This window comes from Juglans microcarpa x Juglans regia, chromosome 1D, assembly GCF_004785595.1.
Source record: "Juglans microcarpa x Juglans regia isolate MS1-56 chromosome 1D, Jm3101_v1.0, whole genome shotgun sequence".
NCBI classification, from domain to species: domain Eukaryota; kingdom Viridiplantae; phylum Streptophyta; class Magnoliopsida; order Fagales; family Juglandaceae; genus Juglans; species Juglans microcarpa x Juglans regia.
Genome location: NC_054594.1, coordinates 48,633,861 through 48,650,084, shown reverse-complemented (window position 1 = coordinate 48,650,084; position 16,224 = coordinate 48,633,861). Strand labels below are relative to the sequence as shown.

The window sequence follows — 16,224 nt, the reverse complement described above, 5'->3', positions numbered from 1 at the left end:
AAGTAGTTTAATGAAGAAAGTACAATCAAATCCATCTGCTCTAACCTCTTATCTTATCCTAAACATGATCAAGTTGCTGATGTATATATTAATATGCTTTGTCGTTTCACCATCCGAAAAGGTGGAATCTAAATGGACTAGCTCCATTATATCGGCGTTATCATTATCGCTTCTTTTGATTTTAATCAGTATTTGCCATAAATTTAATTCCGACAAAAAAGCCCATTTGGTTTCAGCTTTTATTCCCGATGCGGGCGCATGAAATCTTAGAAAATCTTTGCACCTTCCGTATATCAAAGGGCTGAAATTAATATATTAATCAGCTGGCTAGGCTGCATCTGCACCGCTGCAGTATTTTTTTTCTTCCCCTGTAAACAGGGACAAATTCCTGAGTTTCCTATACCTGGTAAACCGACGACGATACATTCGTAAACAATTTTATCAACAATGGACTCGGTAAAGAACACCGACGAAGCATCCTAGGAAAAGATCAAATGTTGTTCCTTGGCTGCGCTGCTTACTATAACATGCATCCCTTTAGACCCAACCCCCCAACGTTACTTGGTCCAGCCCATCATAACACGTGGCTAAACATGACTGCATTCTAATTTCTACACCACGAACAAAAGTTAAAACAAAAAGATGCAAAGCTGTGGGATCTAGAACATTAGCCTCCTACGCGGACTAATCGAACAACAACGTACAATGACCCAGGTCCAACTTCAACGATACTGTTCCTAGATTACGACGAAGGGCAGCTTCCTTCTTAAGCGTACAACGCGCTCGAGCACCTTCTACGTTAGGTGAAATGGATAGGGTACATACATGTGCCGTTTGTTTTTTTTTTTTTTTATTTTTTTTTTCGTTTTTTAATGTTTGTAGACGACCACCCGCGTCTTTCAAATTCCTCGTTTTTTAATGTTTGTATTCATATTCGTACCTTCAGTCCACACGCCTTTCGGCTGGCTGGCTATTCAATTTTCCTCGTATCCACTATAAATACCCCTTTCTGTCTCTCAATTCCTCAAATTCCCACAAAATCTTAAATTACGATTCAAATTTTTACTCCGTTTTGGTTTCGATTTCGCAGTTCAAACATGGTTGATTTAGAGTGGAAGGCAAAGACCGTCTCATCCGCCAAATCCCCCAAACTCTCCAACAAACTCCAAGTCTCCATTCCGCCATCCTTTCGTGCTGCCGAAATATCCGCCGCTAATGCTGTCGTATGCTCCTCTTACGATAACTATCTTCGCCTCCCGGAGCTTCGGAAACTATGGAGTTCCGAAGAGTTTCCAACTTGGAAAAACGAATCTGTTTTGAAACCGACCTTGCAGGCTTTAGAGATTTCGTTCCGGTTCGTCTCGACGTTCTTGTCGGATCCGAGGCCGTATACGAACCGGCGCGAGTGGAGGCGGAGGCTCGAGTCGCTCGCAACGTCTCAGATAGAGATCATTGCCAATCTCTGCGAGGATGACGAACAAGACGGTGCGACACGTGGAACAGCTCCTATCGTCGATCTCAGGTCTTCGAGTGGCGTCTTGGCTCGCGATGGGAGCTACGCCGAGGTGTGGAAGATTCCAGGTGAGACGACCGTGGTGAGCCGCACCAGCGAGGCCAGCTTGCTTCCTCGGCTTGCCACGTGGCATAAATCAGAGCGCATCGCGCAGAAGATCCTCTACTCCATCGAGTGCGAGATGCACAATTGTCCATACACTCTCGGTTTGGGAGAGCCAAACCTCGCAAGTAAGCCGAACCTCGAGTACGATCTGATTTGCAAGCCGAGCGAACTCCACTCTCTAAAGAAGACTCCGTACGAACACATCGACAACTACGAGAACCAGACGCTCTACACCACGCACCAAATCCTGGAGTCGTGGATCTACGTGTCGCAACAGCTCTTGAAGCGAATCACAGAGCGAATCGAAAACAAAGATTTTGAAAGAGCCGCGAGCGATTGCTATCTGATCGAACGGATCTGGAAGCTTCTGGCCGATATCGAGGATTTACACCTCTTGATGGACCCGGACGATTTTCTCAGGCTCAAGAACCGATTGAGCATCAAGTCCTCCAACGAAGAGGGACCGTTTTGCTTCAGATCGAAGGGGCTAGTGGAGATCGCGAGGCATTGCAAGGATCTGAAGCACAAGGTGCCGTACATTCTCGGCGTTGAGGTTGACCCCATGGGTGGGCCCAGGGTCCAGGAGGCGGCGATGAAGACCTACAGCGAGAAGAAGATGGAGAAGATTCACCTGCTTCAGGCTTTGCAGTCTATCGAGTCGGCTATGAAGAGATTCTTCTACGCGTACAAGCAACTGCTCGTGGTTGTGATGGGGAGCTTGGAGGCGAGCGCGAACCGAGTCGTAGTGAGCTCAGATTCGTGTGACCCGCTGAGTCAGATCTTCCTTGAGCCGACATATTTCCCGAGTTTGGATGCGGCAAAGACGTTTTTGGGGGATTTTTGGAACCATGAACACGGTGGAGCGCGACTTGGATAGATGGACACTGACTGAAGACCCAGCGAGTCTTATTGGGCTTGACTCGAGAGTCAAATTGTTTGACTCGTCGTGTTGCTAACCCGGGTTTTCAGAAATCAAGGGGGAAGTGTTAGGTTTAGACACACATGGGAATTGAAAAGTTAAATTAATTCTTTGTACGGTTTTTGGCTTAATTCTGAATATTTGAATCCTTGGTGACTAAAATTATTCCATTATACTCTTAAAAACGTGTAATTTATTATGCATTGGTATTTATAAATGGACAAAGCAATAGAACAAGGTTTGATTTTAAAGACCAAAGTCGAGTTCAGAATGGAGCAGGAATTAATTCAATATGACAATTGAACGATTTTGAATTAGATATTTTAGTATTAATAAAAATGTTATACATAGAAAAAAAATACGTCTCCCAAACTTAATAAAGAATCATATAAAGTTTTGTCTTGGAATTTGTTGAGAGAACAAGTTATTTGAGTGATTTAGTAAATACACAAAAACAGGGTTCCTTGTTGTTTGGCAGGTTTAGTATTGGGATGAGACACAAAATTTTAATTTTATTTTATCATTATATTTTTTTAAAATTCTCATATAAAATATAATAAATAATTCAATTTTTTTAAATCTCAATTCATCTTTTTTAAATTTTAAAATAATATTAATATTAAAATATAATATTTTAAACTCTTAAATAAAATACAAAATTCTTTTCTCACCTCCTAACCTTAAAACAAGGAATACCACCTTATCAATAGAAATTAGAATATATGTCCAGGAGATGCTCAAGGAGCTGAATAATAGAAGGTGGCAGAAAACTGAGAGATATCTCCCGCAAGCCAATCACATGAAATAAAATATATGGTATTAAAGTTAAAAAGTTAAATAAAATATTATTAAAATATATTTTTTAATATTATTTTTATTTTAAGATTTAAAAAAATTAAATTTTTTATTTTATTTTATGTAAGAATTTAATAAAATTATAATGATGATAAGATGAGAGAATTTTAAAATTTCAAAATTTTCAAAATTTTAAATTTTAATCCTGAAAACAAACCACATTCTTACCTGTTATTAACCATATTCTTATCTTATAATTTATTTATACAAAAAATAATATTACAAATCACATTCGTATCTTACTTTCATCGATTATAATAAAATTAGTTTAACACAAAAAAAGTGAGACAAATATCTTTATTAAAACTAAAACAATTGAAAAACAAAAAACAAAAAACAAATTGTAATTTTTTATAATTTAAAAGGTAAAATTATAATTTAGACAAGAAGTGATAATTTATGAATATTTGGCGTGTAGTATACTAAAATTTGTAGGGATGGCCACGTGTAGAGTCTAGACTATAAGCCCGTCACTCACATGTTCAATTCCCTTATTTTTTGGTTGCCGACAAATTAATATGAAGCTGAACAAAGAAGCCGGTACAGTGGTACCATCTTAATTTCTTTTAAGTCAGCTGCAAACGTGGTACCCTACGTGTGAAAGTATCACTGTCAGTCTCATTCAGATAAGAAACAGAACAGGTCGAGGTGTATTCGATTTTCCATCCTCGAAAAGATTATTTCTGGATATGAAGGAATTCCTAAACGCAGAGCCAAAGAAAGCCCCAGCATACCTCTGAATCTTTTATGGCTTTCTATTATTAGATAAATGTTTGATATATGATCTTTTGTGGTTCCTTAATTTAGTTAGTCTTTCTATTTGATAGCCAGGCTGATCCGTGTAAGCAAGGAGGTATCGATCCTTTACTTAGACTTGGAAAGTTCTTTGTGCGAGTTTATTCCGTTTGGACAGAGATGGAATTGTCCTTGCCTCCTGAAGTATTATTTGGTGGTATTCTAAAGGGCTCCCCTTCTTAAGTACGTGTCATTCTTTAGACTAGTTCATAGCAACCAAGTAACATAGTTTTTATGCGTAATTTAGTCAGGACTCAGAAGTGTGAAATTGAAATACATTAATGACATCAAATCACATCCAGAAGTTCCTTTTTATCTTCAATCATTTTTCACATCACTAAGGAAAGCTGAATCTAGGTGTCAGAAAGAAAAGAAAAGATATGCCCATATCGATAGATTCCTACTAAATCACGCCTTTGGGATTATGTCGGTCTTAAGAATATCAAAGTTGACTGCGGAATTTAAGCAAAACAAGACAACCATGTAGTGTCTTTCATTCTGCTCAAAGGTTGATCTTAGTAGGTATCTCACATGGCAGCAACTGCCACACGTTACAAAATCAAAATACATGAAATCAATCCAACGGATGTGATGACTTCTATTGCCCATACACTAACTGAAAGTTCAATATTTTACAACTTAGGATCCCATAAGAAGTGGAATGGCTCAAAAAAGAAAAAAACTTTTTTGTCTTGGAATAACTCAATTTTCTTTTTGATAGGTAATAATAACTCAACTTTCTAAACCAGTGTGGAAATTCATCAATTGAAAAGAAGGATCATTGCTGTGTCACCAAAACCAGACATTGCGGCTATCAACAGCCTTTACAGAAGTAGACACTAAAGGCATTCGCCCAAACTCTGCAACAAATCTATTGACGCATTGGGTTCTTCTTTCACCATGGCCTCCCATGCTACTGATTCCAGTTGAACCAATCTCAAATATATTACCTTCAATAATGACATCACTAACAAATTTGAAATAGTTTATACAAAAAATTATATGTTAAAAAACTAGTGAAATACCAAGAATAAGCAGAAAGGAATATCTTGGAAAAACCTTTCCAAGTATTAGTTACATCGTTCTTAGGGGGGGAAAAAATAACTGACTTATATTTTTCAGTTTCCGCTATAAAGTGGCAATTAGATACCATTATGTAGATGCATTCACTATTAAAGATCCACGTGTTCTCAAAATGCAATAAAAAATAGAAACTTTGAACTTCAATATAGACACACTAGATTGCACAAAAAAGAAATGTGGTGTTTTACCAAATCAAAGAACTAAAGAGGTTTTGGTATTTGGTTAAGACAAAGATAGTCTGTTGAGTACCACAGAGAGTCGGTCCTCTTTTTCTTTATGGGCAAAAATAGATATGAGGCAAAAAAATCCTGTGCCCCCCCACCTTCTTCCCAGGCCAGCCCACCTGCTCCCCAAACAGATGATAATCCCTCAAAAGATGAAATAATTCTGTTTTTCAAGATACTGGTTCTAAGCCTCGGTTTAAAAAATGAAAAAGGTAAGGGAATGTATACTAGAATGTGGTGGATGTTGAATTCATGACTTCTCCCTCCCATACATTCTTATGGGTTCAGTAAATGCCATTTGAGCCAGAGCTCAGTGGCGCCAGTGCTAACCTAAATTTTCCACTGGCAACGGCAATGGAGGACAGATCAAATAGCAATGGAAAATTTTCATATGATCATTTCTAACACCGGCTTCCTTCTTAGGGACTTTGGACCAGTAATCACATGATCAGCATATTTGAATCTGCAATAATCATTGTGTAATAACAATCCAAATTCCACTGCTCCCTACATATTGCTCATGGCACATGAGCTTTCAAGTAATATCTTTCTGAGGTTGCTGCATCTGTTTTTCATCAAAAAAATTATTTAACATTCTCATCCTAAATAGATTTCATTATCATAATATGAATATCTCCTATGATTTGCATGACATTGGATACTACTAGTTTCTCAAAAGGAAAAACTTAGCTAGTTAGGTGTGTAATTTTGTCTACTTCCGTTGAACTTGGGCTCCACTCCTCTACGCTTATAATAAGAATTTCAATACTTATCCACCAAATGGCAAAAGAATGTAATTAGGTGCTTCTTCTGCATACTTCCTGTGTGCATGGGCTTCACCTAGTTTCATTAAATAAAGTTTTTCTTACTTATAAAAAAAAAAAATGGCAAAAGAGAAATAACCCAATGACAATAACCAAATTTGCATCAGGTATGGCATTTACCTTTCACCCATATTGGGGGAGCACCTGAGGCATTTGCAACAAGAAAAGACATTGCAATATCTTCACAATTCCTGGAATATCCATTCCAAGACTTGGTATGAATATACTATCAACAAAAGCAGCGGAAACAAATTCCAAGTAATGCATTAAGCAGATGGAGAAGAACCTGTTCTTTGTTACGAATTCTCTAACTGATGCTGACATTACATTTGTGTACAGACTCAAATACTTTTTGTGGAAGAAGGCCGCCTTTGAGAGTACCATACTGTATGTACCCGTCCACCAAACTGACCACCACCCACCATATACGTAGTAATCACTGCTACCTTTCTGCACAGAGATGGAATTACTAAAATGGCAAGTTTTGACAGATCCAGATATTCAACATGCAGGTAGCTTCTTGATTCCTTCTAGGTAATGCCAACAGAAAATAAATGGGGGCAATATAAATGCAATTGATACAGAAATTCAAATCCCAGGCTTAGCTCAGGATTTGACACTTGAGTCATAAGTCATAGACTGCCATATTAACAGCTTCATGAAAAGTTTGCTTCTGCAGATTGATCCACAAGTTAAGTTATGACAACTTGTCAAATTTCTTTTCCTTATTGTTCTGTGTGCTATATGAAAAAATGTACTTTTCATTTGGTAGGGTAGAAACAATGGTGACAAATAAGGCATATGTTTCACATATATTCTTCCGTACTGTGGACAATAAATGGCTTTGCCAAAGAGAGGGAGGGGCGGTGGTGAAATCGGAAGTGACCAGAATCAGGTATATTTCTACCAGAATACATATTTTTTTTTTATTGAACATGAACATCAAATAAATAGAAAGGCAAGAACTTAGATTAACTAGCTTGAGGGTAAGGAATTATTTGAAATAAGGGGTTCCAAGAAAAAGAGGAAATAGATATACGCTAAAGGCATACCGATTGATCAACCCAATGTATACGTGGTACAAATCCCACCATTGTATCTGGTGCACTTTGCCATACACTAAATGCAAATTCCACAGAGGAGCAAGGAAATATCACGTCATCGTCAATTGAAAAAACGGCATCTGTCTTCAAATCCTTAATCTCTTTAAATCTATTGTTCAAACTGTCTTCCTTGTTGACATCAAACTTTAGTTCAACATGTTGCGCGTTCCCAGAGTTAGACTGTACAATGTGATCTAGAAATTTCTTAAGAGAATCTGATGGAGGATTGGGCTCACTCCAGACAATGTGAATAGATTCAAGTCCAGGACATGATGAGTAGTGAGAAATGGACTGCTTCAAAAGATCATATCTTTTCCATGTGTTCATTACAATAGCATATCCTTTCCTGTTGGAGAAAATATACATCCAGCATTAATACATAATACGAACTGGTATTCTGTTTAAGGAATGATATAATGGCCAACAATTTCCAGAAAAACAAATATGCCTGTTAAACCCACCTATTAATATATTGTCCCCCAACACAACTTTGTGATCATGCATTAAGCTCCAATCTTTCCATTTTCTTACACAAATATATTCTTCTACAAAGATTTCTTGATTCATAATGCAACGAGTCCTCTCAGTAGCGGGTATGAAGTGTGTGAACTGTGAAGTGTGAATACTTCTCTCTCAACTTTATGCTTCTTTGAGAAGCAAATTAAAAGTAAGTGCTTGACAAAGATCTAAATGACTAAAAATAAACGCAAGGTTAATGATGTGTATATTCTATCAGAAATATTTTACTTTTCACCACTATCCAGAATCGCTCCCTCGGAAAATATTATACCATTCCAAAATAAAATGCATAAAAAACCTTTCCTCTTCTTTTCTCTTTTCAGCTGTCAATCCCCCACCCACTCCATGGCTACATGATAAAAAATCATGGAAAAAAATCGAGCCTTTTTTTTTTCACCAGCACCAACTGCTTTACAGCAAAATTAGAAACTTCCCACTTTCTTTTACATAAAGAATGCTTTAGATTTTTTACACCAGCACCAGCTGCTTTAAAGCAAACTAGAACTTTCGTATTTATTTTACATGAAATGTTCAAAGATGTTCTTCTCTTCTTCTTTTATTCCCTTTTGGGTGACAGTTTTAGAGTTTATTACAAAAACTGAATAAATTTGTCTGCTTAAGCTAAATGAACTGCAACAAGCCATATGAATCCCCAATCTAAACACCAAGACATGGTCAAACTTAATTGTTTCTTTAAGATATCCATTAAACATGGATACAAACAAAAATTTTATGCACGATAAACTTTTATATATATATACCTACGCACCAGATATATAATTGTTATCAATACCAGTGCCAATTAATTATAAGTTACTAATCAGAGAGTATTTTGTGTATCTAGTTGTACGAACCGTGGAGCAGATAACCGTTCCAAAGCAACACCGGGACTGGTCCATCCCGTAAAACCCGAAGCACGACTCAGAAGCGCGATCACCGTGAAGGCGATGCAGCAGCAGAGGACGAGCTCGATCTTGACTGATCCGACGGTGGCGATCGCCAGTTGCCGGAGCCTCTGTACTGTGCGACGGCTCAAAAAGCTTCCTCTCATCACCACGATCCCTCCGCGTCCGAGGCGGTTTCAGGGACGAGTCGACTTGGCCTCCCTCGTCACTGCTCTTTTAGAAAAACAAAGATCCATGCATACGATTACAACCGGCCCGTTCTTATACCCGCCGGTGCCGTCCGGTGATTGGAGAGAGAAAAGGGAATAATATGGTGAAGCGTAGGGCTAAAAACTCGTTCACGTCGAAGGACACGGCCAAATCTCACGTCTTCTTCTTCTTAAGTTCAACTGTTCAAGGGGATTGAGGTTCCACACTTCCACTGATTGAGAGGAACGGAGATTATTTAGTGTGTGGTCAGTGGACGTGAAAACGGTGTTAGCGTCCGCTTGATATTTACACAGGAGAAATAATTTGTATAAATTTTAAATAGATAAATTTTATGTAAGTTTTTGTAAAAAGGTATATTTTATTTAAAAAAACTGTAAAATTTATATTTTTTTTTAATAAAATCCATTTTTTTTTTTTATAAAAAATTTGTACTGAACTTGTCTGTTATAAAATTATATCTAGCATTATAGAATCGTCTCGTCTTTCTGTTGGTAGTGAGGTACAGATTTGGTCGATCTGATAAAGCTGGAATTATATCCATTATCCAATTTGGTATCTACTCTTCTTTCAATCTAGTTGGTAGTCTGTTTTATAAATGTAACCGTTAAAACCTTTTCGTTTTGACAAACATTATACTAGAGATTGTCAAAATACCAATAACAAGTATGGCAATATGATTAACATTGACTAGGATCACAATATAAAGAGTAAAAGATATCAAATTTAATCAAATTAGACTATTCAAATTATAAATAGATAAAAGAACAATATTAAATAGGAAAATGCTAAATGGTCTCATAAGTTTGTCCTCCCAATTTTACTGTTCGTGCATTTTAATTTATTTTTTTTACTTAATGATTAAGGAATTGACTATTAATAAAATTATGTATTTTTTTTTTTACATATTAATGAATCAATGATATTAAAAAAATACAAAAATTTCAATTAACTGTACGCCCAGCTGTTACGTAAATATTTATGTGGGGTTAGACTGTTCAAAAGATCTTATATTTAAGGGGGTCTAGCCCAGAAACAGATTAGCAGTCAGGAGCCCACAATTAGATTGAAACCTCCCTCCTCATTTTGATGTATATTTAGTTGTTGGGCCGTTCCAACTGGTCTCTACTCTAGCCCACAAAATAACCACTATCGTTAGTCATCGAGGGTCCGAGGGATGACCAGGACAAAATAATTCGGAGGAATTTCACGACAATAACTGGTTAGTGGATACAAGGACACGAGTGAATTAAATTAATAGCATGGATAGATGAATGCAACTCAGTTTCAGAATAACACCAAACTCAACGATCAGTTTCACAAGGGTCAGAACTTTGAACTTAAATTATGTTCGGCTCTGAAAGTCCAGTGCTGGGACGTCCACCACTAATAATTTTGTGGGCTCCTTGGACCAACTGGGCTGCCTGCACTACAAACCCATCTGGCACGGAGTGTATGTACCATGTAGTGTAGTAGTATGTCGAGTGGGCCTTGTGCAAGGTGACATTGCTGTCACGGGGGTGGAGTTTCGGGCAATAATTGAATTAGCTTGGCAACGACAGTGAGTATATACATTTTAAAAAAGAAAAACACTTTAACCACAACAATTTTTTTTTTTATAAAAATAAATTTATAAATTAATATGACTTAAGATAATAAGTTATATTTATTTTACGATCTAACGTATTATATAAAATCATATAAATTTATGAATTTATTTTTATATTATCTCTTCGTAATTATAATACTTATAATTTACAAAACCCAATATAAACTAATCTCTAAAAAAAACATCCTTATTGTGATAATTCTAACCTTCAATTATAACACTTATTGTAAAGATTATAAAACTAATCTTCAATCTCTGAAAATAATTCAAAAAAAATCATCCTTATTGTGATATAGGATTTAGAGTACCAAAAAAAAAAACATTTCTCAATCTGTGCGTCATGGGCGGTGGTAATGTATAGAGACATTTTGCTTTTTTTGTTTTTTTTAAAGAGGGCTAATTAATTTATTGTGATAAATTAATTGTGCCTCAATGTATTTGTCATGTACGTCGTTTGCATTCAAAATAAAGTATCGATAATCATTTGGATTCGCACACCAGAATGCCCAAACCAAACGCGACTTGACCGTATCAGATAGAAGCTATGGTCTAGCTTAAATAGGCGGTTGTTTCGTAGAATAATAAATATATAATTGCTATCTACTTTATGATGTGTTTCGTCACCATGTGATAATGATCGAGAATTTTCTCTTTGTTTACTCGGGAATACTTGTCCGTCCTGTAAGTGTCATCCACCTATTTCTTGCCTAACTTAATTTAGCATTCAATTCATATGCTAACAAACAAATTCAGTATTTATAAATATGCAATTAGGTTCTGACAAACCGACTAACCGAGACCATTACAGACTATTAAATTGCCATACAACTGAATAATAATGTTATAAAAACTTGGGAAATCTAATAGAAGTTTCATTTACAATTTTTAACAAAATAGTGCTATTAATAATTTTGTATATCTATAAATGATGAAATAATAGATATTAAAAGAATAGAAAATAAATTTATTTTGTTATTATGAAGCGAACCATCGAAGTGCTGCTGTAGTGCTGTGGTCCAGAAAAGAACCCTGGCCCTATGCTGGTTTGTACTAATTCGCACAAGTGCATCTTGTCTTTGAGCCACACCAATGTGGGGGCGGCTTTGCCATCCAGATTCTAACACAGATGCGAATTGTGGTGCGAGTCTCGACTGTAATTTGAAAGAAGATTCGAAGACATTGGCATGCGACAATAACATCAAATTTTTTTATTTTGTTTCTTATCCGGACGTGTCATCCGTAATAAAAAGACACGTTACTGGATGAGAGATTAATCTTCTCATCCAAACAAAACTTCCGGCATGAATGTCTGCCCCTGGCCTCTGCACCGTGAACAAGTAATCATTAGCTCCTCTCCTCATATGTATGAAAAAACAATATTAATAGGGCTATTAGAAGCCCAGTGATCATTTAACAGGCAAATGATGAATTGATTATTACTAGCCATGTTGAAAGAAAGAACGATAACCTATTTGTCGTCACCATATTTTGGCCCATAACAATTGGCCCCACGTACTAATAACTCAGCAACCTCTTAATTGACATGGGTATAAAAAATCGTATATCCACCATGGATCTCTTGGATAAGCTTGAAAATAATTCATGTTTGTGATGATTATCCACTCACCTTTAGGATTTTATTCCTTTTCCATATTACAAAGAAACTCAAAAAAATATTAAGCTCTGACGTATAGCTTGAGGCCAATGAAATAGAGTTGAACCTAAGATTTAGGTTAATAATAATAATAATGATGATGATAAAGAGATCCTGATTAAAATTGAACATGAAATACGCTAAATTCTATAATATTTATCAAATATTTAATGTTATATAAATAACTCATCTTACAACAATAAACAGTGTATAATATATTTATAAGTTTATTTATTAACAAATAAATATTATTAATATAGAAATGTGTATTCACATTTAACATTTATATTTGAACTTTTTATGACTCCTCGAGGCGAATGTGAAGATGCAGCCGATAATACAGTCACAGGGAGGAGGGATTAACTGGTAGTCCATGAAAAGTTGGAAAAATCAATCTAACAATTTTTCTCCATTTTTAAGAGCATGGACGGTGGAGTTATTCATACAACCTCGGCACGTGTACGGACGAGCTTGTGCCCGGCCGGTGCTACCAGCGATTGGCGTAGGCCACCTTTCAAAAAAAAAGAAAAAAAGAAAAAATCAGGGTAAAATAGACTTTTACATGAAAGGTCGTGAAAATGATGGGTCGGCCTCTAGATAAGAAAATAAATTCATTCTAAAACATCCACATGGTCCCACCACCTCTCCTGCTCACTTCAGCAACTCTGGTCCCGTTTTGCTTTATATAATTCCACAACCCGCTTGCCACTCTCGTTGGGCGCAGCAGATCAAACGATCACTCACTAATCAACTTGTTTGTTGCTAAAGCTTTGGAGTCGGGGCTGAGATGGAGGGTAAAGAAGAGGATGTTAGATTGGGAGCCAACAAGTTCCCGGAGAGGCAACCGATCGGGACTGCTGCTCAGAGCCAGGACGATGGCAAGGACTACACGGAGCCACCACCGGCTCCACTGTTTGAGCCTGGGGAGCTGAGCTCTTGGTCTTTTTACAGGGCTGGGATTGCCGAGTTCGTGGCGACCTTCCTGTTTCTGTACATCACAATTTTGACGGTGATGGGCGTTGTTAAGCCAGTAGACCCAGGTAAAAATAAGTGCGCAAATGTCGGGATCCAAGGGATCGCTTGGGCCTTCGGCGGCATGATCTTCGCCCTCGTCTACTGCACCGCTGGCATCTCAGGTTCGACATTATGCGGCTGTATTTTACAGTTATTTTCCTTTGCCTTCTAAAATCTAAATGGGACTGACATCCGGATCCGGTGCTGGAAAACAAAAACAGCGCCCACCGTGGGGCTCGAACCCACGACCACAAGGTTAAGAGCCTTGCGCTCTACCAACTGAGCTAGACGGGCTCATACCTTTAGTTTGGTAAAATGATTAAATTATTTACTTTTATTTTGTTTTTCAATTGCGGCAGGGGGTCACATAAATCCAGCCGTAACGTTCGGGCTTTTTCTGGCGAGGAAGCTGTCGCTGACGAGGGCGTTGTTCTACATGGTGATGCAGTGCCTAGGTGCCATCTGTGGTGCTGGTGTTGTGAGGGGGTTCTTGAAGGGCGAGTACGTAAGGTTGAATGGTGGGGCCAACTTTGTGGCCAATGGTTACACCAAAGGTGATGGCCTTGGCGCTGAAATTGTTGGTACCTTCGTTCTTGTATACACTGTTTTCTCCGCCACTGATGCCAAGCGTAGCGCCAGGGACTCCCACGTTCCTGTAAGCAGTCTCCCCTCTGGCTCTGATCTCTCTCTCTTTTTCCTTCTTTCAATATGATGATTGGTTGATATATTTTTGTCTTGATCAGATTTTAGCACCTCTACCTATTGGGTTCGCGGTATTCTTGGTACACTTGGCTACCATACCCATTACTGGAACAGGTATCAACCCAGCTCGGAGTCTTGGTGCTGCAATCATCTACAACAAGGACCGCGCCTGGGATGACCACGTAAACCATCTGATTCTGATTTCTCCCGTCTCTTGATATATATATATATATATATATATATATATATATATATATTAAATAATCTATAACCTATAACCTATTCCCGTTTTCCTTGAGCAGTGGATTTTCTGGGTGGGACCATTCATTGGGGCAGCACTCGCAGCTCTATACCACCAGGTTGTGATCAGAGCCATGCCCTTCAAGTCAAAGTGAAGCTAGTGACGCTTCACCGTGCACAATCCGTGATGCTTTAAATTTTGTGGCCATTGATGTTGCAAGTTAAAAGACCACTCTAGCCAAGTCTGTCCAGATTTCTGTGTGTATGTGTGGGTAAAGATAAGATATGTAATAGTGGCATGCTTCTTTCAAAGTTCCTTCTTAATTTCGTGTCTTTCTTCTTCAAAGGGGAATAGGTTGTTGATGGGCCCCATTTCTAGTAGGCGGACTTTGTTTGTTCGGCTGTGAACTTGTGTATTTTCAATGCAGAATAACAAAGAGCAAACTGCTTCAAAGCTCATCATGTTCCAAACTATATAAATCAGATCAGTGTACTGCTTACCAGAACTGAATTCATGCTCGTTCATGCACCATTTTCATCTTGACTGTTGGGTGATAGTCATCGGCCTCATTCTAAGGTCTGTTTGGAAATCTGGAAGATATTTTCTGACTAGTTCGTATTTATTCAATAAATAATTTACTATTATTTATAAATTATTTAAAAAATATTTCGTTATTATTTATAGATAATTTGATATTTAACCTTGAAATGGAGTCAATTAATAACATGATTGGTACAACAAAAAGAAAAGGCAAAAATAAGCTCGTAAATTAGTATTCGTAAAAGTAATTTAACTCATCACTGTTGGGTAATTAATGTACATTTTAGCTCTTGGGCGATGAGTTATATTACTTTTCTTTAAGCCACTCTCCATTCGATTGTCTTATAGTCGGAAAGGGCATTTACCTGCACCCACCTACTGTGGTGATATAGATAGCCCATTTTGTTTTTTACTATTTAATAATTGCCATTATGCTTAATCTAGGTTGTTAGATCAAATGTCAAATCAAGGAAATTAAAAAAATAAAGACGGGATGGTTACAAGCCTTGAGCACAGTGACGCGAGAATATTGATATTATTATAGAAAAATGTTACTTTGTTGATTCAATTTATTTCCTATTTTGATATTTTATGTATTTTAATTTTTTTAATTTTTTTTATTTAATAATTAAGGAATTGATTATTAATGTATTAATATTTTTTTATATTTTTTAAAATGTTTAAAATTATAAAAAAAATTAAAAAAAAACATAAAAATGGAACAATAATCACCACTTATTACATTAACTGATTTTTTTTATAACTATTATATTAACTGATATGCACACAAACTAGCAAGATATGCACGGCATGTTGAAGAGATGTCTGTATGGGAAGATTCTTTCCCTCAGTTTATTGAACCATTGTTTTGTAGTGTTTTTGTTGATGAATGAAATCCTTGTTATGTGAAACAAAAAAAAAAAAAAAAAAAAAACTGATATAAAAAAGCTGATTCTTTTAAATATGAATATTGTAGTATTTATTAAAATAGTACAAAACAACCGCATCCACACGGCATACGTAATTACTTGAATAACTTTTGGATTACGAAATCTGACGGACTACAACCTCACTCAATAAAATTTGACTAAAATTTAATTAAAAAAATTCATTTTTATTTATAAATTTAGCTAATCACTTTTTAATAATATTAAATAATAAATTTTTTAAATTTATTACTATTCTATTAAAATATTAATTTTAATCTTTTCATTTATTTTAATTTTAATTGTAGTTTGAATATTTTAATTTTGACAAATACACAAAATTATCTATAAAAACTATTCTCTCTCTCTATTGATAGGAAGCTAGGATTCTAATCTCGAAATTTTTGACTTTGCCCTCGAAAATTTTGAAAGCATATGAGAGTGAAATTTCATAGAGCTCTCTCTATGTAGAGATGGTGAAGGGAT

At 36.5% G+C, this 16,224-nt stretch overlaps 3 protein-coding genes and 1 non-coding gene across 4 annotated transcripts; 2 read left to right on the top strand and 2 right to left on the bottom strand.

The window, feature by feature from the left end:
• The first annotated feature begins 963 nt into the window (after positions 1 to 963).
• Positions 964 to 2,699, top strand: LOC121241002 (nematode resistance protein-like HSPRO2). Its single transcript, XM_041138927.1, has one exon. The coding sequence runs from the start codon at positions 1,098 to 1,100 to the stop codon at positions 2,493 to 2,495; it is 1,398 nt and encodes a 465-aa protein (XP_040994861.1). The 5' UTR covers positions 964 to 1,097; the 3' UTR covers positions 2,496 to 2,699.
• A 1,960-nt stretch (positions 2,700 to 4,659) lies between these two features.
• On the bottom strand, positions 4,660 to 9,337 carry LOC121246988 (glycosylinositol phosphorylceramide mannosyl transferase 1). Its single transcript, XM_041145351.1, has 5 exons — positions 8,795 to 9,337; positions 7,371 to 7,767; positions 6,605 to 6,768; positions 6,439 to 6,509; positions 4,660 to 5,137 (listed from the first exon to the last, which is right to left on the bottom strand). The coding sequence occupies exons 1-5, from the start codon at positions 8,989 to 8,991 to the stop codon at positions 4,977 to 4,979; spliced, it is 990 nt and encodes a 329-aa protein (XP_041001285.1). The 5' UTR covers positions 8,992 to 9,337; the 3' UTR covers positions 4,660 to 4,976.
• Positions 9,338 to 13,003: 3,666 nt separating this feature from the next.
• On the top strand, positions 13,004 to 14,728 carry LOC121248158 (probable aquaporin PIP1-4). The gene is made up of 4 exons (XM_041146570.1): positions 13,004 to 13,451; positions 13,689 to 13,984; positions 14,073 to 14,213; positions 14,334 to 14,728. Exons 1-4 carry the CDS (start codon positions 13,103 to 13,105, stop codon positions 14,424 to 14,426), a joined length of 879 nt encoding a protein of 292 aa, XP_041002504.1. The 5' UTR covers positions 13,004 to 13,102; the 3' UTR covers positions 14,427 to 14,728.
• On the bottom strand, positions 13,551 to 13,623 carry TRNAK-CUU. Its single transcript has one exon. It is a non-coding gene; the product is annotated as a tRNA-Lys (tRNA).
• Positions 14,729 to 16,224: the final 1,496 nt, after the last annotated feature.

What these genes read in the sequence shown, in the direction of transcription:
- LOC121241002 (XM_041138927.1), top strand. Translation starts at nt 1,098, where the DNA reads ATGGTTGATTTAGAGTGGAAGGCAAAGACCGTCTCATCCGCCAAATCC.
- LOC121246988 (XM_041145351.1), bottom strand. Translation starts at nt 8,991, where the DNA reads ATGAGAGGAAGCTTTTTGAGCCGTCGCACAGTACAGAGGCTCCGGCAA. An exon ending in GAACGGTTATCTGCTCCACG is followed by an intron (nt 7,768 to 8,794) that starts GTTCGTACAACT and finishes TTTCTCCAACAG; the next exon opens with GAAAGGATATGCTATTGTAA. An exon ending in TCCCCCAATATGGGTGAAAG is followed by an intron (nt 5,138 to 6,438) that starts GTAAATGCCATA and finishes TCATTATTGAAG; the next exon opens with GTAATATATTTGAGATTGGT.
- LOC121248158 (XM_041146570.1), top strand. Translation starts at nt 13,103, where the DNA reads ATGGAGGGTAAAGAAGAGGATGTTAGATTGGGAGCCAACAAGTTCCCG. An exon ending in CTGCACCGCTGGCATCTCAG is followed by an intron (nt 13,452 to 13,688) that starts GTTCGACATTAT and finishes CAATTGCGGCAG; the next exon opens with GGGGTCACATAAATCCAGCC. An exon ending in ACCGCGCCTGGGATGACCAC is followed by an intron (nt 14,214 to 14,333) that starts GTAAACCATCTG and finishes TTCCTTGAGCAG; the next exon opens with TGGATTTTCTGGGTGGGACC.